The 23,239-nt window shown below is 39.0% G+C and overlaps 4 protein-coding genes and 1 pseudogene across 7 annotated transcripts; 3 read left to right on the forward strand and 2 right to left on the reverse strand.

The window, feature by feature from the left end:
• Positions 1–1,390: 1,390 nt before the first annotated feature.
• On the reverse strand, positions 1,391–3,016 carry LOC137723462 (uncharacterized protein At4g19900-like). Its single transcript, XM_068462662.1, has one exon. It carries the CDS (start codon positions 2,959–2,961, stop codon positions 1,537–1,539), a length of 1,425 nt encoding a protein of 474 aa, XP_068318763.1. The 5' UTR covers positions 2,962–3,016; the 3' UTR covers positions 1,391–1,536.
• Positions 3,017–4,106: 1,090 nt separating this feature from the next.
• On the forward strand, positions 4,107–15,676 carry LOC137726580 (disease resistance protein RPV1-like). Of its 3 annotated transcripts, XM_068465517.1 has the most exons (8): positions 4,107–4,497; positions 4,651–4,907; positions 5,408–6,254; positions 6,627–7,713; positions 7,821–8,102; positions 8,208–9,044; positions 9,140–9,813; positions 9,934–10,083. In XM_068465517.1, the coding sequence occupies exons 3-7, from the start codon at positions 5,545–5,547 to the stop codon at positions 9,770–9,772; spliced, it is 3,549 nt and encodes a 1,182-aa protein (XP_068321618.1). In that variant the 5' UTR covers positions 4,107–4,497; positions 4,651–4,907; positions 5,408–5,544; the 3' UTR covers positions 9,773–9,813; positions 9,934–10,083. The 3 variants fall into 3 exon arrangements, with proteins under 3 accessions (XP_068321618.1, XP_068321616.1, XP_068321617.1); XM_068465515.1 differs by lacking the exons at positions 4,107–4,497; positions 4,651–4,907; positions 5,408–6,254; ... (3 more) ...; positions 9,140–9,813; positions 9,934–10,083 and adding exons at positions 10,796–11,948; positions 12,307–13,396; positions 13,517–13,798; positions 13,901–14,737; positions 14,857–15,676; XM_068465516.1 differs by lacking the exons at positions 4,107–4,497; positions 4,651–4,907; positions 5,408–6,254; ... (3 more) ...; positions 9,140–9,813; positions 9,934–10,083 and adding exons at positions 10,796–11,948; positions 12,307–13,396; positions 13,520–13,798; positions 13,901–14,737; positions 14,857–15,676.
• LOC137726776 (protein RTF1 homolog) lies at positions 10,154–10,932 on the reverse strand. Its single transcript, XM_068465737.1, has 2 exons — positions 10,909–10,932; positions 10,154–10,798 (listed from the first exon to the last, which is right to left on the reverse strand). The coding sequence occupies exons 1-2, from the start codon at positions 10,930–10,932 to the stop codon at positions 10,154–10,156; spliced, it is 669 nt and encodes a 222-aa protein (XP_068321838.1).
• Positions 15,677–16,652: 976 nt separating the features above from the next.
• On the forward strand, positions 16,653–18,728 carry LOC137725431 (uncharacterized). 2 transcript variants are annotated; one of them, XM_068464104.1, is made up of 5 exons: positions 16,653–16,811; positions 16,923–17,137; positions 17,644–17,811; positions 17,903–18,138; positions 18,281–18,728. In XM_068464104.1, the coding sequence occupies exons 1-5, from the start codon at positions 16,742–16,744 to the stop codon at positions 18,525–18,527; spliced, it is 936 nt and encodes a 311-aa protein (XP_068320205.1). In that variant the 5' UTR covers positions 16,653–16,741; the 3' UTR covers positions 18,528–18,728. The 2 variants fall into 2 exon arrangements, with proteins under 2 accessions (XP_068320205.1, XP_068320206.1); XM_068464105.1 differs by lacking the exon at positions 17,644–17,811.
• A 1,717-nt stretch (positions 18,729–20,445) lies between these two features.
• LOC137726861 (uncharacterized) lies at positions 20,446–22,553 on the forward strand (annotated as a pseudogene).
• Positions 22,554–23,239: the final 686 nt, after the last annotated feature.

Below are 23,239 nucleotides of genomic sequence, written 5' to 3' on the forward strand. Positions count from 1 at the left end.
CCAAAATCCTTAACTTAACAGTCATATGGTTTTAAATTTTGGTGATTCTTTGTAAACATGATCTTTGAGGGAAGACCTAAAACATAAATGGTTTGGATCGTTAAAATAAATTACGAAATTGACTCCACAAAAACATGTGTAAAAAAAATTATGTAAAAAAGTAGTGTCATAAATATGTCACCTCTTACATTGGCTAGTTTTATTCATCATGTTCTAATATATATTTTCAGAATTCCTTCAGAAAAAAAAAAAAAAATTTATAATATCAAACAAAGAAACAAGAACTTGGAGTCAATAATTTGTTTTTTTTAATTTTTTTCTGATGTCAAATGGCAGATAAAGCATGATATGGCAGATACGCGGCATGTCTTGTGTGGCTTGTCGCTGTAAACAATTAGCAAGAAGTATGTGTTTAACCTAAATTAGACGCTTACTCCCATTTAGATAGATCACCAACATTGTTAGTGCTTAACCTCCTCAAACGCACATGCCAGACAATTACCCCTTAAACACATTTTCACATGGAAGATTAATCACTTAAACACATTTTAATTAAGTCAAACGAATGACAAGAACATAAACATTTGTAATAGGATGTGTTAAAATAGTGGTTCCCTCAACTAGACGCCATGAATTACATATAATTGATCTTGTTTTCGATGTTGAAGGGTGAAAATAGAAAATTTGTTTACAAATGATAATGGATGAGAATGAAACCGAACGCGTGATTTCAGATGCAATGATAAAAGCAGATTGAAGGTTATTATTTTTATATCTAACTTAAGAAAAACATTGAATTAAACGTTTGATTATGTATCTTGTTACACCATCTAAAATGTTTTAAATTGCCATTGACTTCCCATATGGGCTTCCACTAACAAGTATAATTATTTAATTGAAATATAGGCCATATTAAATATATAAACGACCCTTCAATAATAAATAACATTCTAACATGCTCATTAATATTGAATAGTCATACATGTAATGTAATGAGATGTTCTAAAGGGGACTAGCGTCACGGCTAGCGTCACGGCATTTTATTTTTTCAAGTTGACATGTATTTAGATGCCTTAAGAGGGATTAGTTAGTGGTTTTGTCACGACATTCTACCTTTTTAGATGTAGAAAAAATTCATAGAGGCATTTTAACTTTTTCCTGGCAATCATCGTGTGATTCACTCACGTCAATAATCGAACACAGAATATACCGTGTGAAATACGAGACTGAAATTCTACGAGTCACTCCGTTCCGGTTAGGTACCAACATTGATTGGAAGCTTATACATCACCTTCACAATAATGTAACCAGAATGGACTTCAAAGATTACAATAAACATTTTCTTCCCACATACACGAAAAGAAAATAAAAAATTCAAACTTAACTGCACAGAGATATAGGATAAGTCTTTCGATCATAACCAATGATAAATATTTCTCTTATTCCTTCTGTCATCACTCGAAATCCGAATGAACTGAGATGGTAAATTTGAAAAATATTCTACGTACAAGTGTGACAATGAACAAATTATCAACCTTATACTACACTGACAAAGCTTGATGCTGAAGAGTTCAAAAACACCGAAAATTCCGACATTATATGATCTATAATGCTGCCCTTCTCAACCTTCAGCCGCCGGCTCTGGCTGTTCCACAAATGAACTCCAAAGCTCTGAGTACACAAATTCCTCAACTTCTCCAGCCGCCACTTCGAGTGAACCTCGTCTGTTGGAGCTCGAAAAAGGCTCCGAATTCGACTCCAGTTCACCGGATAGAACGCCGAGGGCGTCAAGACAGTGAAATTAGAACCCGGGTTTTGCTGATTTCCGATCACTCTTGAGACCACCCTCGAGACCAAGTAAGGGCCGTTGTGTCCCCACTTGTTGCCATCGAATGTGAGGGCGAATTCTTGGATGAACTTGAAGAGCAATGTGTGGTTCTTGTCGAAAACCAACACTGCGTTGTTTAGTCTACTCCATTTCTTCGTCCGGGGATCGATTGTCTGAGCTCCAATCACGTTCCTGAGCTTCGACAAGCTCTTTAAAACTACGAAATCCGTGTCTAAGTAAATCCCACCAAACTTGTACAGCAATGCAAGCCTGAGGAGATTGGATAGATTCTGGCCTAGAGGAACTCCACCCGGATTCACATTCCCTTTCCGGAGCTCGAAATACCAAGATTCTGCAGGTGTGTCCTTGAACAAGTACTCGAAATCGGGAGAGATTGCAATTGCTCTAAAACCCAAATCTTGTAATGGCCTCAGCATTCGGATTCCCTTGTCGGAATCCAATGATTTCGACACGATGGCCAGGCAGGCATTCGGATGGGAATTGAACAAGCTCTCCACGGAAAGCAATTCCCTGCTTCCGAAGGACTTAGAGGAAATCCAAGTCATAAAGACTCTGACATTACAGGGAGAGGTGGAGTTTCCGGCGAAGAATGATCGAATTCGTGTCGAAAACAGAGGGGGTTTTGGCTCGGAAGGAACGGATTTGAGCTTCCGCTTATGCTTTCTCAGACGCCGCCGCCTGTGTGTCGAGAACGTCGACATGGGTACCGTCGGATTCCTCTGGTTTTGCAGAGCAGATAAGTGGGGGTTCAAGAACATTGGCGCGTTTTCTTCTTTCACAACGTACATTACAGGCGAAGAAGAAGAAAGCTTTGAGCTTGAGGTGGAAGAAGAAGAAGACGAAAAATGGGGAGGAACCCATTTGGGAACGGGGTCTCCGGCGAGTTTTTCAGGAGGGAAAATGGCGCGCTCCGGCGGGGAATCGGGGAGGAAAGGGAGGTGGAAGCAGAAGGTGTAGAAGCCATTGTAGGCTACGAGGAGGAGGAGGAGGAGAGCGAGAAGGGAAGTGGGGAGGCAGAGAAGAAGAGAGAGAATCTGTCTCTTTAACTCTTGGATATGGTGGATGAGTACATGGAGTGGATTGGAAAGTTTGGAGCTTTCACAATCAAACATGATTTTTGTGAATTTTGGTTGGTGGGTTTTGAGTTTCGGGTTTAATGGAGTAGAGAGAGACAGAGACAGAGAGAGAGAGAGTGAGGAGAGAGAGGGGGGCAGGTGAGAGTTGCACAGGAAGTTGGAGAGGAGTTTAATGGCGGAGGGCGGCAAAAGATTGCAAGTGAAATCTGAAATGCTTTGGGCATTGGGAACCAAAAATATATACCTGTTAGTGGAGCTGTGGAAGCTCCCACCACTCTCTCTCTAGAGTCAGAGGTGAGAGAGAGGAGAGAGAGGAGAGAGAGAAAGTAAAGTCTTGAGCTTGGCTCGACCGCTGCACTTGGCTCGCTTTTACCGCGCAATATCCCATGGTTTTATTTGTTAATATTTTTTATTTAATTATTTTTTCAATTATTAATTTTTATTCAATGACAAAAAATTTTTTTATAAAATTTTATATCCTTAAATGGGAAATAATCGTTTGCCGTCCTTAGAGTACAAAAATTTATAATTCAACAAATAATTAAATAAAAAATATCGACAAATAAAGATTAAACTTACTAATGACACGATAACTACTTCCATTCTTCATTATACTTTGGCTCAAGTTGGTACTGCTTTTCTCAAATCTCAACGTGAGACGTGATTTTTGTTTGTAATTATTAAGGATGGGGATAAGTTTGAGATTTGACAAAAAATTAGCTACTCTAGTTAAAAAAAAAAGTTTATTTTTGATGTAGAACAAATGGCTGAATAAATTGAAGACGAAATTGAATGAAGGAAGATAGAAAGACACAGTAGTAATCTACAAATTTTTGGTGTCCGAACTCTGTTTTGTGAGGCATGATACTTTTTTAAAAAGAACACAGAGTTTCAATTCAAATCACCATTTTTTCGTAACATATGATGGAACCTTTTAATTTAGGTCCAATTAATGTGTTCTTTTTCCCAAAGTCGCTTGAGCCTTCCGAAAGACGCTCCCAATGTAATGCATCACTCCATAATTAATAGCCTTGCTATCTTTCCCCTGTGATTGTCGGCATGCTTCTAATTGCTGTAATCTTGTATAGATCCTCTCCTCAACCGGTCGAGGGGCTTGGTCAGGAGGATCTCACCTATCTTAAGAGAGTATCCTGATCCGTGTTTTTATAGGTTCAAAACACTGTTACTTCTACAATATTATTCTGTTTTTGCCCTCACTTTTTTTTTGTTATTTCATGTGTGCCTGTGCTATCCGCGTGTTGATGATGAATGTCTCTCAATCTCTCCAGTTCTGCGTGCTTTGATTTCGATCTCCTCTGGGATTGCCGACTGCACAAGGAGCCGAAACTCCTCCTCACCGGCCCTCCACCTCTTCCTTTATGCACCACTTCAAATCGAATACTGCAGCCGCACTACAAACCCATCTGGACGGAAAACACATGAAGAAATCTTGGTCGTTGACCGACAACCGGACTGCAACATCGTCTTGACTCACTCTAGCATCAGTAGATTCCAGCTTCAAACCCTCTCCGACCCCTTTTGCCAAAATCGTTCTCAACGATTTGTCATCAGGTAAGATCCTGGAGTTTTTATTTGGCATCCCAGACCTCATCTCTCTTGCCAGTGTTCCTCAAAACTTTCATACAGATCAACTCAACTCTCTTTCTATTTCAAACCCAAAGATTGATTATTTTCCTTTTTTTTTTCTCTGTTTTTATTTTCCAGGGAAAAACACCATCTTTGCCGAAAAAGTTTGAATTTTTCTCGGGAATTCTTGCCCATCCCTGAGATTTTCTTTGTGGGTTTTGGTTCTTGGGTTACTAATTTAAAAGGGTTTTTTCTTTGGAAGGAGATGGATATCGGTGGTGATGATCGGTGTTCGTTGTTGTGTGGATGATCCCAGTGGAGCATTGGTTTTCAGCTTTGGTGATCTCTACGGTTTTTATTGTGTGAATTTTTGGGAGTTTGGTTTGGGTTTCTGGGTAAGCAACTGTCACTCTATTCAACTTAAATTTAGTTCACTTTTTGTTTTTTTCCCTCAAATTTGTTTGATGGCATGATTGTTTGATCCTTTACTAAATAGTCATCAAGAAATGTTGGAATTTTTAGTAGTTTTGATTTCTTTTCAATTTTTATTTTATTTTGTTTTCAAGCCATGAGTTTTGTAAGAACCGTCTACCCTTGCATAGACCAGATACTCCTGACATTTCAAATAAAATAACTTCCCAAGCACTGATATTTAGGTTTTTTTATTGGCATACGTAATGCTACCAGTGAGTTCTATAACTTTACTAATATTTATTTGCAATGCAAGCTAAATTGGTGGTTTTCTGTTTGTCAATGCGTTAGCTTTTCTACTCTCTACCTTGCATTAGAGGTTGCCATGTCAGGTGAGTTCAAGTTCTGCTTAATACACAAGGGTTGTTTTTAGCTTAGTCTCTAATTTGTGTGCTCTTCATAATGTCTTTAATTTTGGTGGCAGTTATAAGATAAGAAGAAGAGCTACTAGGCGGGTGGGTTTATTAATTACAAGATAAGAAGAAGAAAGTAGCTCCGGCAGAACAAAAGAAAATCAATATCGCCAAACAACCTTCAATTTGCCTAAAGAAATTGAAGGCAATGGATAATTGGTCGAGCTTAGGGAAGCTGTTAATCATACTGCTGGTGTTACTGTCCTACGACTATGCTCATCGCAATTCCAGTCTTGTCTTTAATGTCCTCATCTTCCTCCTCTGCTCCCTCGGCCTTGTCTTTCACCAAATGAATATGTCCGTCCCCGATAAAGCCTCGTCCTTGTCCTCCTCCTCGCCCTCATCCTCATCGTCCTCCTCCGCCTCCTCCGCCTCCCCGTCCTCGTCCTCCTCCAAAGGCTTGCTCTATGAAGTATTCATAAGCTTCAGAGGCGAAGACACACGTAAAAACTTCACGGGCCACCTCCATGAAGCATTGACAAAGGCCGGAATCAACGCCTTTATTGACGACGAAGAACTAAGAAGAGGAGAAGATATAACTACCGAACTTGTGCGGGCAATCCAGGGTTCTAGGATCTCTATCATTGTCTTCTCAAGACGGTACGCAGACTCCAGCTGGTGTCTCGAGGAGCTGGTTAAGATCATGGAGTGTAGAAGAACGCTGGGGCAATTAGTTTTGCCGATATTCTATGACATTGATCCTTCGCATGTCAGGAAACAAACTGGTAGTTTTGCACAATCGTTTCTGAAACATACAGATGAAAAGAAGGTAGAGAGGTGGAAGATAGAGAGGTGGAGAACTGTTCTTACTGAAGCTTCGAATTTGTCTGGCTGGGATCTCAGAAACACTTTGGACGGGTACTTACTAATTTCTTTTCTTATGAATTAAGGCTTTAACATACCTTTGCTTATTAATTTGGAAGCATGCGATTTCTTAGACCTCTGTAATAAAATCATACAATAAAGCTTAAACTGTTAATGTTACACTAATCGCAGCTAGGAAGCCGCCGGCGAATGGCTGCGGAGGGAAGGGATGCTGGTTTTATTGTTTGTGTTTCTTATTTAAATTTTAATTTTAATTGATGTTTGCTAAGTTTAAACACAACATCTCAAAGAAAATTGTCTTAAATAAAATCTCTAGTCATGATAAGTAATTTTGTGTATTAGTTCAATTTCGTCTTGTAGTTATATAACAATCTTCGTTTTGCTTCTCAACTTGACTAATGCTAGGCATGAAGCAAAGTTTATCAGGATGATTACCAATCAAGTCACTACGAAGCTGAACAACAAATACTTCGACGTAGCGCCCTATCAAGTCGGAATAGATACTCAAGTGCTAAATATCAGTAATTATTTAGGCATCGGAGATTCATATGATGTTCGTGTGATTGGAATTTTGGGCATGAGTGGAATAGGTAAAACAACAATTGCTAAAGCCATTTATAACAAATTTTATGAAAGGTTTGAAGGTAAAAGTTTCCTTGAAAAAGTGAGGGAAAAGAAACTAGAAAAATTGCAAAAACAACTTCTTTTTGATATCTTGCAAACCAAGACAAAGGTAAGCAGTGTTGCTGCAGGGACCGCCTTGGTAAGGGAAAGATTTCGACGCTTAAAGGTACTTGTCATAGTTGATGATGTAGACGATGTGAAGCAGTTACACGAATTAGCTGGAAATTGCCACTCTTTTGGCCCGGGGAGCAGAATCATCATCACAACTAGGAACGAACGTGTGCTAAAAGAATTTGCAGTTGATAAGATATATCGGCCGAAAGGAATGGACCAAGAAGAAGCTCTTGAGCTCCTAAGTTGGCATGCCTTCAGAAGTAGTTGTTGTCCTAGTCAATATCTTGTGCTTGCAAGGGAAGTTGTCAATTACTGTGGAGGACTGCCGCTGGCTCTTGAAGTTTTAGGATCTACTCTTTTCAAGCGAAGTGTAGATGAATGGAGAAATATATTGGATGAATTGAAAATGATTCCTCGTGGAGAAATTCAGGCACAACTGAAAATAAGCTACGACGGGCTAAATGATAATTACAAGAGGCAGATATTCCTCGATATAGCTTGTTTTTTTATCGGAATGGACAAGAACGATGTCATGCAAATCTTGGATGGTTGTGGCTTTTATGCAAAAACAGGAATCGAGGTCCTCCTTGACCGGTGCCTTCTAACTATTAATGGAGAAAACAAGATTATGATGCATGATTTGCTTCGGGATATGGGCAGAGATATCGTGCATGCAGAAAAACCCAATTTTCCTGGAAAACGGAGTAGATTGTGGCGTCCTGAAGATGTAAATGATGTATTGATAGACAAGTCTGTAAGTACTTTCCCAATCGAACTTTATGTTAAACGTGTAAGCATATGTAAGTAATCTAACTTTTTTTCATGCAAAGCCTTCTCTTATTTGGAGTGTTTTTCGGATAGCAGGGAACTGGAAAAATTGAAGGTCTGGCTTTGAATTTGCCCAGTCTTGAAGAGACTAGTTTCAGTACTGAGGCGTTTAGAAATATGAAGGGACTGAGATTGCTCCAACTAAACTACGTTCGGCTTGCTGGGGGATACCAATGTCTTTCCAAAAATCTAAGATGGCTGTGCTGGCATGGATTCCCATTGGAGTTCATACCAATAGAACTGTGTCAACCAAACATAGTCGCTATCGACATGCAGTACAGCAGCCTCAAACAAGTTCTTTGTGAGTATTCTGGGGTAAGTACAATGTGTAACCTGAACCAAATTAGGAATTATTTTTATGCTCTCTATATCTTCTTTTTGGATTTAAAATTTTAATTTAAATTTGATTTTTCTTGACAGTTGCTTGGTAAGTTGAAGATTTTGAATCTCAGCCACTCCCACGATCTAACACAATCGCCAGACTTTTCAAAATTCCCAAATCTTGAGAAACTGATACTCAAAGACTGTAAGAGGTTGGCTAAAGTTCACAAGTCTATTGGAGATCTCAAGAGTCTTGTGTTGGTGAATTTGAAGGACTGTGAAACACTTAAGGCTCTCCCGAGGAGTTTCTATAAGTTAAAATCTGTCAAAACTCTTGTTCTCAATGGTTGTTCAAGATTCCGAAGCTTGTCTGAGCACTTGGGAAAAATGGCATCATTGGTCACTCTTTATGCAGGTGGGACGGCCATAAAAAAAGTACCACCTTCCATCGTACGACTGGAGAAGCTCGAGCGCTTATCTTTGAGTTACTTGAAGTGTTCTTTGCAGCTACCTTCCTTACAAGGCTTAGGCTCTTTAACAGAGTTATCTTTGGGACACTGCAATTTAATGGAAGTGCCTAATGATATTGGGAGTAGTCTACCTTGTTTAGAGTACTTATTTCTAGGTAACAATAATTTTCGGAGCCTTCCAAGCCTCAGTGGCCTGTCCATGCTTATTGAACTACGCTTGGATAGTTGCAGAAACCTTGTCGAGATCACAGATTTACCAAAAAGTTTGGGTATCCTGGAGATGAAGGACTGCTCTGCATTAGAAAGAATGTCAGATTTTTCAGGCATGTCGACAATCGTTTATCTCGGATCCCCCAAACTCATTGAGTTTCCAGGCTTGGAGAGCGCGTTAAACTCAGGCCTCAGACTTGATATGTTAACACAAAACAATGTCATGGATTTCCTTCTTAAGGATAGCACGCTACAGGTTCTCTCTCTTCCACAGCACCCCCTCTCCTTCCTTCCTCGCATATGTGTGTTATGCATGTATTACTCACACAAATCTTGTTCAACATGGTATAGGGATGGACAGGAGATGGATACATGAGACTTGTAGGAAGACAAATTCCCACTTGGTTCAATCATGTCAACGAGGGTTCCCAAGTCTCTTTTAAAGTGCCTAAGGAAATTGGTTGTAATGCAAAAGCATTGGCTGTGTGCCTGGCTTGTGTTGCTCGTGACGACAGCTCGTCTGATCCTCAGGGGTATTATGATATTTATGTTATTAATCACACCAAGGGTACTAGTTTTTATGTCAGTATAAGAAATGATATTGTCAAACAAGAGTACCTTTGCCTGGGAAATATATCGTTGTTGGAAACTGAGTTCAATTTGGAAGAAGGCGATTTGGTCCATGTTATTGCAAAATTTCCAGATACTGTGGTAAAAATAGGGGTACGTTTACTATGCGACAAACTTACGACTTTCGAAGGTTGGTCCTTTTTTTACCTTTCTATCCCTTACGAACGGGCCCTAGAAAAAATTTCTACCGAAGTTGATGATTCTGTTGAGGATTATGAAGATGATGATTTTGACGAGGATGATGACAATGATGATGAGGATGATGATGAGGAGGACCAAGATGATGATGAGGATGATGATGAGGAGGACCAAGACGGTGATGCTAATGATGAGGATGATGACAAACGACGATGACTAAGCTAGGAAAATTTCTGGTTTAATCAGCTAGTTTGCAGGTAAGAGTCTCTATTTTTTGCATGCCTTGATCTGTTTTTATTATGTTCTCTCTTTTTGAACTTTCATGTTTCTGTGGTGGTTTAACTTATTAATGCATTTAAGGTTTTTAATATGTTCAGAGAAGCCCTCTTCTTCTCATGTAGTCGCCAACTGTAAGCGTCAGCGCATGCCTCATTCCGTCATTCTCCGGGACTTGGCACCCAACTGTTGCTTCTATTCCCTGCTTTCTGGCCAGGAACCCTTTCTGAGCACCCTATGGCCTGCCAAACTTCTGATATTGGCAGCTCAAAATTATGCTTTAGATTTGACTTTGTTCCAAAATCAACAGGGGCACTCGCATCAATCAACTTCCCTGCACCAGCCGCAGCTTCCAAAGCTGCTGCAGTTGCCGCCATGCCTCCCCGTACTGCTCCCACCACTGATAGGCCCAGATTTTGACCTCCCAATTCCGACCCTCACAAAGCAACCCACAATTAACTCTTCAAAGAACGGCTCCATAAACCACTTTGCGAGTTTCGACCTTCGAATGGTAAACTCCTTTATATCATCAAAAGTTAGTCCCTCTGACCTTTCATCATCACTGTCAATCATTGCATCATCCCCTGATGATCCATCATCTTCACTACGAGACCTACTATCACTGTCACTCTGACTAGAGCTACTCCGACCCACTGCAGTGAAGGATTTCCTGTTCAGGTGTGAGAAACTTTGATTGCTTGGACTTCCTCCTCTAGAAGCATCTCTCAACTTGCGGTGAGCCTCAGGGTCCTGCTGCTTCAAACGTTTTGCTCGTAACTCATTCAATGCATCATCCTTAGCAGATGCCCTGTCAGCAGGTCTAGCTGATGAACGCACCCGAGAGGATGGAAGAGGTGGAGCCTCTTTCCGGGACTGTGGGGCCTTCCCTTTGTCCCACTTTGGTCGGAACTTCTCCTTTAAAGTCAATCGATCCGTTGTTTTGATGCAGTTTGAATTTTCAACGTTCTAAAGTAAGAGCACAAGTAAATCCAAAGTGATTGGTCACATGTCACAGTCATTCTTCAACTACTACGGATGGTAACGATAGCGAAAGATAAGGCCACTAATTAAACTACCAATTCTAACGTCCTTGATGCCATTTTCCACAACAACTTCGATTATTTTATACCAAATTGTATATAAATATATATATTTTTCCTTGATATCTAGCCATACTGAAAGTGAGAGCCCTGCAAATATGCGTTTGGCACTCTCTACCAAAGTTGTAAGTTGAATTAAAAAATTGACTAGAAAGACTGTTAGAGGTGGTCATAATCCGGGATTTTGTAATAGGGTACTTTCAAATTAACTCTTGTAGTGAAGTCCTGCAGAAGAAAGAAAATCAATATCGCCAAAAACCTTCAATTTGCCTAAAGAAAATGAAGGAATTGGATACCTGGTCGAGCTTAGGGAAGCTGTTAACTTTGGTGCTGGTGTTGGTGTCCTACCACTTTGCGGCTCGCAATTCCGGTCTTGTCCTTGATGTCCTCATCTTGCTCCTCTGCTCCCTCGGCCTCGTCTTTCGCCAATTGAATGTCTCAGCCCCGGATAAAGCCTCGTCCTCCTCCTCCTCGCCCAGATCCTCATCGTCCTCCTCCACCTCCTCGCCCTCATCGTCCTCCTTTGCCTCCTTGTCCTCGTCCTCCTTCTCAAAAGGTTCGCTCTACGATGTGTTCATAAGCTTCAGAGGCGAAGACACGCGTAAAAACTTCACGGGCCACCTCTATGAAGCATTAACAAAGGCCGGAATCAATGCTTTTATTGACGACGAAGAACTAAAAAAGGGAGAAGAATTAACAACCGAATTTGAGCGGGCAATCCAAGGTTCTAAGATCTCTATCATCGTCTTCTCTAGACAGTATGCGAACTCCAGCTGGTGCCTCGAGGAGCTGCTTAAGATCATGGAGTGTAGAAGAACGCTGGGGCAGTTAGTTTTGCCGATATTCTATGACATTGATCCTTCGCATGTCAGGAAACAGACTGGCAGTTTTGGACAATCGTTTCAGGACCATATAGATGAAAAGAAGGTAGAGAGTTGTAAGGTAGAGAGGTGGAGAACTGCTCTTACTAAAGCTTCGAATTTGTCTGGTTGGGATCTCCAAAACACTTTGGACGGGTACTTACTAATTTCTTCTCTTATGAATTTAGGCTTTGCTTACTAATTTGGAAGCATGCGATTTCTTAGACCTATTTTAATAAAATCATACAATAAAGCTTCAACTGTTAAGCTTACACTAATCACAGCAGGGGAGCCGCCGGCGAATGGCTTCAGAGGGAAGGGATGCTGGTTTTGTTTGTTTGTGTTTCTAATTTGAATTTTTAATTGATGTTTGCTTAGTTTAAACACAACACCTCAAAGAAAATTGTCTTAAATAAAATCTGAAGTCATGATAAGTAATTTTGTGTATTAGTTCAATTTCGTCTTGTAGTTGTATAACAATCTTTGTTTTGCTTCTCAACTTGACTAATGACAGGCATGAAGCAAAGTTTATCAGGATGATTACTGAGGAAGTCACTAGGAAGCTGAACAACACACTCTTAGACGTAGCGCCCTACCAAGTCGGAATAGATTCTCGAGTACAAGATATCAGTAATTATTTATGCATTGGAGATTCAGATGATGTTCGGGTGATTGGAATTTTGGGTATGGGTGGAATAGGTAAAACAACGCTTGCTAAAGCCATTTATAATCAATTTTCTGACAGGTTTCGAGGTAAAAGTTTCCTTGAAAAAGTGAGGGAAAAGAAACTAGAAAAATTGCAAAAACAACTTCTTTCTGATATCTTGCAAACCACCAAGACAAAAGTAAGCAGTGTTGCTGCAGGGACCACCTTGGTAGGGGAAAGATTTCGACGCTTAAAGGTACTTGTCATATTTGATGATGTAGACAATGTGAAGCAGCTACACGAATTAGCTAGAAATCGCCACTCTTTTGGCCCGGGGAGCAGAATTATCATCACAACAAGAAATGAACATGTGCTAAAAGAATTTGCAGTTGATGTGGTATATCCAGCGATAGAAATGAAACGAGAAGAAGCTCTTGAGCTCCTAAGTTGGCATGCTTTCAGAAGTAGTTGTTGTCCTAGTCAATATCTCGAGCTCGCAAGAGAAGTTGTCAAGTACTGTGGAGGAGTGCCATTGGCTCTTCAAGTTTTAGGTTCTAACCTGTTCAACCGAAGCATAGGAGATTGGAAAAGTACATTGGATAAATTGAAAGAAATTCCTCTTGAAAACATTCAGGAACAGCTGAAAATAAGTTACGAAGGGTTGAATGATGACTATGAGAGGGAGATATTCCGCGATATATCTTGTTTCTTTATTGGAATGGATAAGAATGATGTCATGCAAATCTTGGATGGTTGTGGATTTTATGCAACAGCAGGAATCAAGGTCCTCCTTGACCGGTGCCTTGTAACTGTTAACACAAATAACAAGATAATGATGCATGATTTGCTTCGGGATATGGGCAGAGATATCGTGCGCGCAGAAAATTCTAAATTCCCAAGAGAACGTAGTAGATTGTGGCGTCCTGAAGATGTAAAAGCTGTATTGATAGACAAATCTGTAAGCACTTTTCCAATCAAACTTTATGTTAAATGCGTAAGGAATAGAAGAGAATCATATGTAAGTAATCGAACTATTTTGCATGCAAACCTTTCTTATTTAGTCCCTTGTTTTGCTTAGCAGGGAACTGAAAAAATTGAAGGGCTAGCGTTGGATTTGCCAAGTGTTGAAGAGATTAGTTTCAGTACTGAGGCATTTACAAGTATGAAGAGCCTCAGATTGCTCCAACTCAAGTATGTTCGGCTCACTGGGGGATACCAATGTCTTTCCAAAAAATTAAGATGGCTGTGCTATCGTGGATTCCCGCTGGAGTTCATACCGAAAGACCTGTGTCAACCAAACATGGTCGCTATTGACATGCGGTACAGCAGCCTCAAACAAGTTCTTTGTGAGGATTCTGGGGTACGTACAATGTAATCTGAACCAAATTAGAATTATTTTTATGCTCTCTTTATCTTCTTTTTGGATTTTAAATTTTTATTTCAATTTGGTTTTGTCTAACAGTTGCTTGATAAGTTGAAGATTCTGAATCTCAGCCATTCCCACGATCTAACACAATCGCCAGACTTCTCAAGACTCCCAAATCTTGAGAAATTGATACTCAAAGACTGTAAGAGGTTGACTAAGGTTCACAAGTCCATCGGAGATCTCAAGAGTCTTGTGTTGGTGAATTTGAAAGACTGTGAAATGCTTAAGGCTCTCCCGAGGAGTTTCTACAAGTCGAAATCTGTCAAAACTCTTGTTCTTCATGGTTGTTCAAGATTCCAAATCTTGTCTGAGCACTTGGGAAAAATGGCATCATTGATCACTCTTCTTGTAGATGGGACGGCCATAAAAGAAGTACCACCTTCCATCGTACAACTGGAGAAGCTTGAGCGCTTATCTTTGAGTTGCTTGAAGTGTTTTTTGCAGCTACCTTCCTTACAGGGCTTACGCTCTTTAACAGAATTAAATTTGGAAAAGAGCAATTTCATGGAAGTGCCTAATGATTTTGGGAGTGGTCTACCTTGTTTACTGAACTTAAATCTAAGCTGCAATGATTTTCATAGCCTTCCAAGCCTCGCTGGCATCTCCAAGCTTGGTCAACTATTATTGAATGGTTGCAGAAACCTTGTTGAGATCCCAGATTTACCGCGAAGTTTGTATCTCCTGGACATATACAAATGCCCTGCAGTAGAAAGAATGCCAGATTTTTCAGGTATGTCGGCGCACATGGTTCTCTCTTCCCCCAAACTAATTGAGTTTCCAGGCTTGGATAGCGCGTTAAACTCGGGCCTTATACTTCATATGCCAGTACACAACAATCTCACAGATTACCTTCTTAAGGATAGCACGCTACAGGTTCCCTTTCTCTGAACCACCCCCCCCCCCCCCCCCCCCCCCCCCCCAAAACCCCCTATTTGTCAAATATGTGCGTTATATTTGTATTGCTTACACAAATCATGTTCAACATGGCATAGGGATGGACAGGACGTGGACACATAACTCTTGCAGGAAGACAAATTCCCACTTGGTTCAATCAATTCAACGAGGGTGCCCAAGTCTCTTTCGAAGTGCCTAAGGAAATTGGTCGTAATCCAAAAGCGTTGGCTGTGTGCATGGCTTATTGTTCTTTTATTGATGTCGACAGCGTGTTTTTTGGTTCTTGTTTCATTTGTGTTATTAATCACACCAAGCGTACTAGTTTTTTTGTCGACCTAATGAGCCCACCAGCTTGCGGTGGAGACTACCTTTGGCTGGGACATTTACCGTTATGGGAAGATAAGTTCAATTTCGAAGAAGGCGATTTGGTCCTTGTCATTGCAAAGATTCTACGTAGTGATCAGTTCATGGTGAAGAAAACAGGGGAACGTTTACGTAGCGAGTTCATGGTGAAGAAAACAGGGGTACGTTTAGTGTGTGACAAGACTTTCGAAGGTCGTTCGTACTATCGTTACTATCCTATCCCTTACGATAGGGCCTTAGAAGAAATTCCCACCGAAAATGATGATGATTTTCATGAGGATTATGAAAATGATGATGAGGTTGATAGTGAGGATCACGACGACGACGATACTAATGACGAGGGTGATGACAACCATCATGATGACGACGACCACGATGACCATGTAAGCTAGGAAACTTCCTGGTTTAATCAGCTAGTTTGCAGATGCAGTTTGTCTTTTTGGTTAGGAGACTTCCTGCTTGATCTGTTTTTAATATGTTCTCTCTGTTTGAACTTTCTTGTTTCTGTGGTGGTTTGATTTTCCTTATTAATGCACCTTTAAGGATTTACCTACATCCCGGGCCGTGTGTTTAATTTCTCCTCCCCAATATCGTTTGTATGAAAAACATTAACCAAAAAAACTTTTGAACGAACGAACAGTAATGTCATTAAAACTTTTAGTTAAGAAATTGCGGTTAAAATCATGCAATGAAGTAGTAGTAATTGAATATTGAAGCTGTCTTTTGTATGAGTTAAATATTACCCACTCAATGAGAACCATAAATTATTATAAAAAAAGAAGGAAAACTCATATTTTTTTAAGATTATTTAGCCAAAAATCAATACCATCAAGAGATAGAAATCAGTGTGAGAGAGAGTGAAATGAATCAAAGGAGTGAAGGAAAAGAAGTGACTTTTATTAAGTTGGAGAAGGGGAAAGACAAAAAGGTCCTCTTTTTTCACACGTCATCATAAGCGACATTGATAGAAAACTTAATGAAGCTAACGACATACGATAAAACAAGACACATTTACACATTTTAACAAGTAAGTAAACTAGATCAAAAGAAGTTTCAAGAAATAAAGTGAGACTGTCAAACACTTTCAAAGGCACACAAGTAATTAAGTATTTTAATTTTTTGCTAAATAAATTTGAAATGGATATACTTGCTACACTATCTAATTAGAATTAAAATATGAGTCACAATATCTCTTTTCTGAAACAAGATAAAAATTATAATGAAAACTAACGAAAAGTTAAAAAAAAAAATTAGTTTTAATGAAAAATGACAAATAAAGGTATAGTAAATAATACCAAAAAATAAAAATAAAAATATAATTTTTCATTAAAAGTGAATAATATCACAAATATTTCGTTAAAACTCTCAAAATTACAAGAGGAAGCCCCAAGGAAAACAACATAAAAATGACTAGTAATGATAAATAGTAAAATAAAAATGTAACTTGGTTTATGGACGTAAATGCCCTCCTATTTGATGCCAGCTGCTTCACTTTTTTTGGCAAGTCCAAACATTGTCTTGTCGGAACTAGAAGTGAACTCTCTCTCTCTCTCTCTCTCTCTCTCTCTCTCTCTCTCTTGTTCGTACACATTGTGATTGTCGTCTGAAAAACCACCTGAAATGGAGCAAATCCAGCACAAGTACATAACCGTACAAGGCCTGAAGCTCCACGTCGCCGACATCGGAACAGGTCAGATTATTTTCCTCCCCAATTCCTCGTCCGGCACCTTAACGTATTTATTATTCATAACAAAATCGAACACAACCATAATCGATCGATCGCCGTCTTTTTTTATCATAGGTTCCGATGTGGTCGTGTTCCTGCACGGTTTCCCGGAAATTTGGTACTCGTGGCGGCACCAGATGGTTGCGGCGGCCAACGCCGGCTTCCGGGCCATCGCTCCCGACTACCGCGGATACGGACTATCCGACCCTCCTCCCCAATCCGAGAAGACCTCGTACCGTGACCTCACCAGTGACATCCTTGGAATTCTCGATTCCCTTGCTATTCCCAAGGTACTTATTAGAAAGAATCATCGGATTCTTCTCCTTAATTATTATTAATTCCAATTAACTTGCTTAATTTAACAAATCTTTTTTTTTCTTGGTGAATAAAATACAAGTCTCCTTTTTCCATTTGTTTTGGCATCCCTGAAGTTTTTCTTGTCATTGGTACTAATTTGATTAAAAGAAAATTAATTTATTTGGATGATCGGAGTGCGGATTCGAAGTAGAGAAATGCTAAGGGACTCTCTCAAAAGTTGAACTCTCTATAGACCTTGGCATCTTACAGTTTAACATCAATTCCTATGCCAATTTTATAAAATATTGTGCCAAAAATATGAGGTGCAAAGAATTTATGGAGAGCCCACTTTTGATAGAGTCCCCTTTGCATGTCTCTTCGAAATATCACTAAACTTGAGAGCCAGTTGGTAATTGTATTCAACTTTTGGATGAACACTTTCTGATGTTAATGGCTCTGAAGATTTAAGGCTTTGGAAATTGTATTCAAATTTGTATAGGCTTTCCTAATTGCAAAAGATTTTGGAGTTGGGGTAGCGACGTTATTTTCTCTTCTGCACCCCGAGAGGGTCGTAGGCGTTGTAACAATAGGATTGCCAATCATGCCACCAGGCCCTCGTAAAACGGGCAACTACCTCCCAGAAGGTTTCTACATTTCAAGATGGCAGGTGTGCATTTACCTGGTCTTGTTATATGTTCAATACTATGGCAAGCATGAATTTCTTGCGAGTTTGCAACTAACTGTTGCCTATATTACAGGAACCTGGACGTGCAGAGGCTGATTTTGGGCGCCTTGATGCGAAAACAGTTGTTCGGAATGTTTACATCCTTTTTTCCAGAAGCGAAATACCAATAGCTGCAGAAGACCAGGAGATCATGGACCTAGTGGATCCATCTGCGCCTCTTCCCCTATGGTTCAGTGAGGAAGATCTTGCCGCATATGGAGCTTTGTATGAGAAATCGGGTTTCCGAACTGCGCTGCAAGTTCCATACAGGTAATGTAGTTGACCAAGTGGTTTCATACTGTTACATACTCAAACTGTTAATGTAGACAGAACGATCACCCCTAGCAATATTTGACCAAGTTGTAAGCACGTACTCGTTAATGACTGCTGAACTCTTTTTACTCATTGATAGGGCAATTAGAGAAGAGTCCTCTGTAGCAGATCCAATAGTTAAAGCTCCGGCGCTTTTTATAATGGGAGGCAAGGATTATGTTAACAAATTTCCAGGGATAGAAGATTACATAAACAGTGGAAAGATCAAAGAGTTTGTCCCCGATTTGGAGATTGTATTTCTTCCCGAAGGAACGCATTTTGTTCAAGAACAGTCGCCTGAAGAGGTCAATCAGCTGATCCTCACCTTCCTCGGAAAGCACATTTGAAACGCTAACGCTTTGCTCGAAGATTGCCAATGACGAAGTGAGATTCGTCCCTTGGAAATAAACTTGTGATATGAAACTGCCAATAGTGTAGCGGTGACGAATCTTATGCAGAAGGCAAACTCTGTAATTCTGTCGTGGCATGCAATGTTTCTCTTTCAAATAATACATACAATTTGGCAATACCATCGTATGATTCAAATACGGTTACTTCCAGCGATAATGTACACGAAATTAATGAATGGTCCAGATTTTTTAGCCAAAAAACTTAATAAAAATAAATAAATAATATTTTTTTATAAAGTCAGAAATTAAAAATAAAATTATTACTTTTTTATTGTTTTATAATAAATGTAAGATTGTAGATACAGTTTATATTTTTGCATGCCTTGATCTGTTTTTAATACGCTTTCTTTTTGAACTTTCTTGTTTCTGTGGGGGGTTTATTTTTGCATGCCTTGATCTGTTTTTAATACGTTCTCTCTTTTTGAACTTTCTTGTTTCTGTGGGGGTTTAATTTAACTTGTTAATGCATTTAAGGTTTTCCATATGTTCAGAGAAGCCCTCTTCTTCTCACGTAGTCGCCAACTGTAAGCGTCAGTGCACGCCTCCTCCCGTCATTCTCCGGGACATGGCTGTTAAGATGCCCGATGGCATCATCTTGTGGTGACAGTTAGAATTGGGTATTAGCATAAATAGTACATTATAAGGGAAGAAAGGCAGTTAATGAAATACAACATTCATCTCATATTTATTTAGGTATTCAGTAAACAAATTATTAAATATGACTTCAATTGATCAAAAAAATAGAATCAGAAAAGATCTGAATTTAAGGTTTTGTATTGTGACCTACCAATCAATATCAATTTTTGGAGCTCCAATTCGTCGAACTGTGAAGATAATTACACTAAACTCATCTAAAATACGAAAATAGTGATTCAAACTTGAGTACAGAGAACGAAACATGCAAGTCTTACAAATTTTTCCCTTGTAGAATTCGAGAAATCCTGCCTTTTTATAGGAAAGCTATAAACCCTAGAAGATGTGTGTATGTATAGATATATAGACTCACTGAGTCAATTGGAGGCTCAGACTACACGGTGACAATGTGACGTCATGGGCTAGCTGTCCCTTGTGCGAAAGCACCGGCGATCTTGTAACTCTATACAAACCGCATGGAAACGACATTAGCGTTTGGGAATTAATCTAATACTAAAGAGAGTGAAATTTCCTTAGGAATTGTTATTAGCATTCCAAAAATTTCAGTCTACACTCCTAACTTTCTATATTAAGAAAGAAAAATACACTTATGAGGACTGTAAAATGAGATTTTTGAAGTGTCAATAACACTTCTCATTTCCTTTTCACTCTTTTTAATCTTAGTTAGTTAAAATAATAAAACATAAAAATGAAGGATGATATAGTAATTATAAAAACTAAAACTATCAAATCTGTCTCCTACTTTTTCTCCATCTATTTAAACCGACTTTTTATATGTATATATTTAAAAAAATTCTTAGCATTAATTAGTTTTTTTTTCCAATTAACTTGCTTCATTTAACAAATCTTTTTTTTTCCCTTTAACTCCATAGATATTTGTTGGAATCTCCTGTTTGTTTAGGTTGGTACATATGGTGAATAAAATACAAGTCTCCTTTTTCCTTTTGTTTTGGCATCCCTGAAGTTTTTCTTGTCATTAGTACTACTTTGATTAAAAGGAAATTAATTCATTTGGATGATAGGAGTGCGGATTCGAAGTAGAAAAATGCTAAGGGTTCTCTTAAAAGTTGAACTCTTTATAGACCCTGACATTTTGTGTCAATTCATATGCCAACATTATACAATACTGTGCCAAAAATATGAGATGCAAAGAGTCTTTGGAGAGCCCACTTTTGATAGCCCCCTTTGCATTTCTCTTCGAAATATCACTAAACTTGAGAGCTAGTTGGTAATTATATTCAACTTTAGGACAAACACTTTCTGATGTTAATGGCTATGAAGATTTAGGGCTTTGGAAATTGTATTCAAATTTGCATACATTTTCTGAACTAGAACTTAACTCTCTCTCTCTCTCTCTCTCTCTCTCTCTTGTTCGTAAGGGAAGACTGAAATGGAACAAATACAGCACAAGTACATCACCGTACAAGGCCTAAAGCTCCACGTTGCCGACATCGGAACAGGTCAGAATATCTTCCTCCCCACTTCCTCATCCGTACCCCGTACTTATTTTTTTTAGTAAAATCGAACACGAACACAATCGATCAATCGCCGTCTTTCTCTGTTTTTATATAGGTCCCAATGTGATCGTGTTCCTCGATGGTTTCCCTGAAATTTGGTACTCGTGGCGGCACCAGATGATTGGTCTGGCCCACTCCGGCTTCCGAGCCATTGCTCCCGATTATCGCAGACACGGACTCTCCGACCCGCCTTCCCAACCAGACAAAGCCTCCTACCACGACCTCATCAGTGTCCTCTTTGGAATTCTCGTTTCCCTTGCTATTCCTAAGGTACAAACTTTTTAGATACACTTTTTTATTTTTTATTTTTGGCCTTTTTTGTTTTTAATTTTGGCTAGAAATTGAGCTTCAAATTTGAAAGTTGGTTCTTTGTTTCATTAATCATTGTTTGGTTGTTATTACAAGTTTGATTGGAAAAGCAATTTGTTGTAATCAAATTTAGATGACATTTGTGATTTCCAAACTCCAATTTTCTATGCGCGTTTGTTCATATTGGGTTGAATAAATTAAAGAAGAATTAAAGGATACAAAAAACAAGAAAGTGTAGCAGGAGAACGAGAGTGTGAAAATCACAACGTGCATTTATTTGCTTTGTTGTTTGTCCAGCAAATGAAAAGCTTATTGTTTGAAGGATTATAACATTTATATTTCCTTATGTGCCAATCATATTATGCAGTAACAGCTTAAGAGAATTGCAATGTAACACGTTTGATCATAAATTTTACGTAGGTTTTCCTCGTCGGAAAAAAATTTTGGAGCTCGGCCAGCGCACTTATTTTCCCTTGCATACTCAGATAGGGTTTTGGGAGTTACAACAATCGGAGTGCCAATCATGCCACCAGGCCTTCTAAAATTCGATAAAAAGTTCCCTGAGGTCTTCTACATTTCAAGTTGGCAGGTGTGCATTTTCTTGGTCTTGTTATCTATATCTATGCCATGACTAGCTTGCTTACAAGTTACAACTTACTGTTACCACTACTATTGGAACCTGGCCGGGCAGAGGCTGATTTTGGGCGCTTTGATGCGAAAACAGTTGTTTGGAACATTTACATCCTTTTCTCCAGAAGTGAAATACCAATAGCTGCAGAAAACCAGGAGAGGTGGATCCATCTAACCCTCTTCCCCCTTGGTTCACCAAGGAAGATCTTGCGGCATATGGAGCTCTGTATGAGAAATCGGGCTTCCAAACTGCACTGCACATTCCGTATAGGTAACACATTTGATCTTTGAATCACTACTACTTCCGCATACTAGAAGAGTTAATGAAAAAAACATTATTATCGAATCATTAGACCTTTCATTTGAAATTAGTTTAAACCCTGCTAACTTGGATTCAAGTTGTAAGTACATGTTAATGATTTCTTGAACTTTACGTTATGTATTGGTAGGGCACTTAGAGAAGAATTCGGCTTGACGAATCTAATTGTTAAAGTTCCGGCTCTTTATATAATGGGAGGCAAGGATTATGTAAACGAATTTATCCCCAATTTGGAGATTCAATTCATGTCCGAAGGATCGCATTTCGTTCAAGAACAGTCGCCGGACGAGGTTAATCAGCTTATCATTACCTTCCTTGAAAAGCACGTTTGATTGCTAATGCATGTGTGAAGACTGCCAGAGACGAAGTGTTATTTATGGAAGGCTTTGCAGAGGTTTTATGTGAACCACTGGAAAATTATGCATGTGATTCGATAATCTGAACAATATTGTATCTTAATTTATACAAAAGATTGCTTTGTAATTTTGACATGTAATGTTTCTCAAATACTACAGTGAGACTTGATTTGTTGCACGCTTTATTGAGATAGGAATTTGCAGTTGAGGGCACGCAATAAAGAAGTAACAACTGAATATAAAACTTGTCATTTATATGAGTTAAACATTACTCTCACTCGCATGTGAAAAAGAGAATCACAAATTATAGAAAAGGTGAAAACTCATATTTTAAACATTATTTAGCCAAAAGTCAATAAGATCAAGAGATAGAAATCTGTGAGAGATAGAGAGGGAGAGTGAAATGAGCTAAAGAAGCGAAGGAGAATGATAGACTTGTATTGAGCTGTGGAACGGGAAAAGACAAAAAGGTACTCTATCTTTTGACATATGGATGACGTGTTAACGTGAGCGACATTAAAGAAAAACTTAGGGATGTGATATTCATACACCCCTTTTTTCTTCTCACACATTCTTTTAATTTTTAGCTGTCGGATCGGATGAATTGAAGAAGATCAACGGACAAAAATTAATAAGAGTTATGTGGACAACACACCCCAAAACTTAATGAAGCTAACGGTATACGATAAAATGAGACACATTTATATATTTCAAAAAGTAAGTAAATTGGATCAAAATAAGTTTCAAGAGGCATAGTAAGATTTTTTCACACTTTCAAAGATGGACCAGTAATTAAGCCTTTTAATTATTGTCTACATAAATTTGAATATAGATTTTCATGTACATGCTAATTTTTTCATAACA

This window comes from Pyrus communis, chromosome 2, assembly GCF_963583255.1.
Source record: "Pyrus communis chromosome 2, drPyrComm1.1, whole genome shotgun sequence".
NCBI classification, from domain to species: Eukaryota; Viridiplantae; Streptophyta; class Magnoliopsida; order Rosales; family Rosaceae; genus Pyrus; species Pyrus communis.